This window comes from Palaemon carinicauda, chromosome 34 (assembly GCF_036898095.1).
Source record: "Palaemon carinicauda isolate YSFRI2023 chromosome 34, ASM3689809v2, whole genome shotgun sequence".
NCBI lineage: Eukaryota > Metazoa > Arthropoda > Malacostraca > Decapoda > Palaemonidae > Palaemon > Palaemon carinicauda.
In genome coordinates, this window is record NC_090758.1 from 7,954,701 (window position 1) to 7,956,524 (window position 1,824).

A 1,824-nucleotide genomic window follows, 5' to 3' on the forward strand; every position below is an offset into this window, starting at 1 on the left:
CATTATCTGTAGAGTATTTGAAAGACAGCTAAAATCAGCCAATTCCCGTCCCTTAAAAATTTGTCCCGTCATAATTTTTTGCATTATTTTTCATTAACGCCTGTGACTCTGTTCTTCTTATTATTATTATCAGCTTACTTCTTCTGGTTATCTTTCCATGTTCCTTTCGTTTACTCATTAGCTTTGTATATGTGTTTAAGAGATAATTATAAATTCTTATTTAATTAAAGATAATTCTTGCTTACATGAGTGGCCTACCTGACTGCTCTCTCTCTCTCTCTCTCTCTCTCTCTCTCACTCTCTCTCTCTCCTCTCCTCTCTCTCCTCTCTCTCCTCTCTCTTCTCTCTCTCTCTCTCTGTATGTTATATATATATATTAATATATATATATTATAAGTATATATATATATATATATATATATTATATATATAGTATATATATATATATATATAGTAGTAATAGTAAGTGTCGTGCTATATATAAAAATATATGAATAAATGTCTTTTTCTTAACGATCTTGCTCAGTGGTAAGGCCAGACGTATAACTACTCGGTCTTTCTCCTCGTTCTTCGGGTAGGGAAAGGGGGGGGAGTAGTCATACACCAATGAAAGGGGTTATAGCTAGTAAAGGTGTGAGTGGGTGAGAAGGGTCGGAGGATCTGTGTGTGCGTGCGCGTATCTATCTAAATATATAGCCATCATTTTTGTCGGGTCATGTACACTAGTATATATATATATATAACATATAGCTCAAAAGAATTTATCTTTCATCTCTCTCGTCCTTTTTCTTTCATCTCCCCTTCTTTCTTCTCCTTTTACCTTTCCCCTCTTTCATCCTTCTTTTTCTATCCCACATCTTTCTCTCCCCCTCATCCTCTCCCCTTAGCCTCAATATCCCTTCTGATATAACCATCTTCTCTTCAACAGGAAAAAAGTCTAATGTTTCTCTACATTATTTTGTTATGGAAATTTGATCTCTTTTGTTAAAAATAATCGAAAAATATTTTTTCAATATAATTGGGTCAGTGTTTTATTGAAGGAGAAAAATGATATATTTTGAAGGCTTTTGATGTATTGTCTCAATAATGAGAGAGAGAGAGAGAGAGAGAGAGAGAGAGAGAGAGAGAGAGAGAGAGAGAGAGAGAGAGAGAAACAATACCATTTCTCATTAGTCAGAAGTAAACAGCAGTAGATTGATGAAATGACACACTAGTAGGAGAGAGAGAGAGAGGAGGAGGAGATGGAGAGAGAGGAGAGAGAGAGAGAGAGAGAGAGAGAGAGAGATTCTAAACCTCTCTTATAAAGACTTAATTAAGACTCTCCATCAAATCTTGGAGATAATAACTGAGAAACACCACTGGAATAAATCCTTCCTAAGAACGATGATTGATCGAGTTTATTCATCTGGAAGGCAAATAAATCTTTATGAATAATTAATTGAAATACCAACTAATGAACGAAATACAAAAATTATTTTAATTAATCTATGAATATAATTATCAGTTGAGATTTTTTCTGGGATGATGATATTCCTTAATAAAATGATGGGACTTAAGCTCTAGGCAACGTCTCTCTCTCTCTCTCCTCCTCTCTCTCCTCTCTCTCTCTCTCCTCTCTCTCTCTCTCAGATGTTTTCATAGCATTTCTCCTTTTTTCAGAGATGTTTGTTTTTCCCAACAAATTAGTCCCAAAATTCTGTTAGAACGTTGACACAACGAATTTATGACCCCCAATTTTAGACCTCCCCCATTTTTGCCTTATTACTGCATTAAGAAACCCTCTCCCACCCCTCCTCCCCCATTCCCACCCTCTTCCCTCCACAA

General features: G+C 35.6%; 1 protein-coding gene across 1 annotated transcript in view; it reads right to left on the reverse strand.

Moving 5' to 3' along the window:
* Nucleotides 1–914, reverse strand: part of LOC137626692 (flagellar attachment zone protein 1-like) — an 8,080-nt gene extending 7,166 nt beyond the window's left edge. The window contains exon 1 of the mRNA XM_068357701.1: nucleotides 821–914. Within this exon, the coding sequence (XP_068213802.1) occupies nucleotides 821–914 (94 nt within the window). The remainder of the gene's footprint in view (nucleotides 1–820) is intronic.
* Nucleotides 915–1,824: the final 910 nt, after the last annotated feature.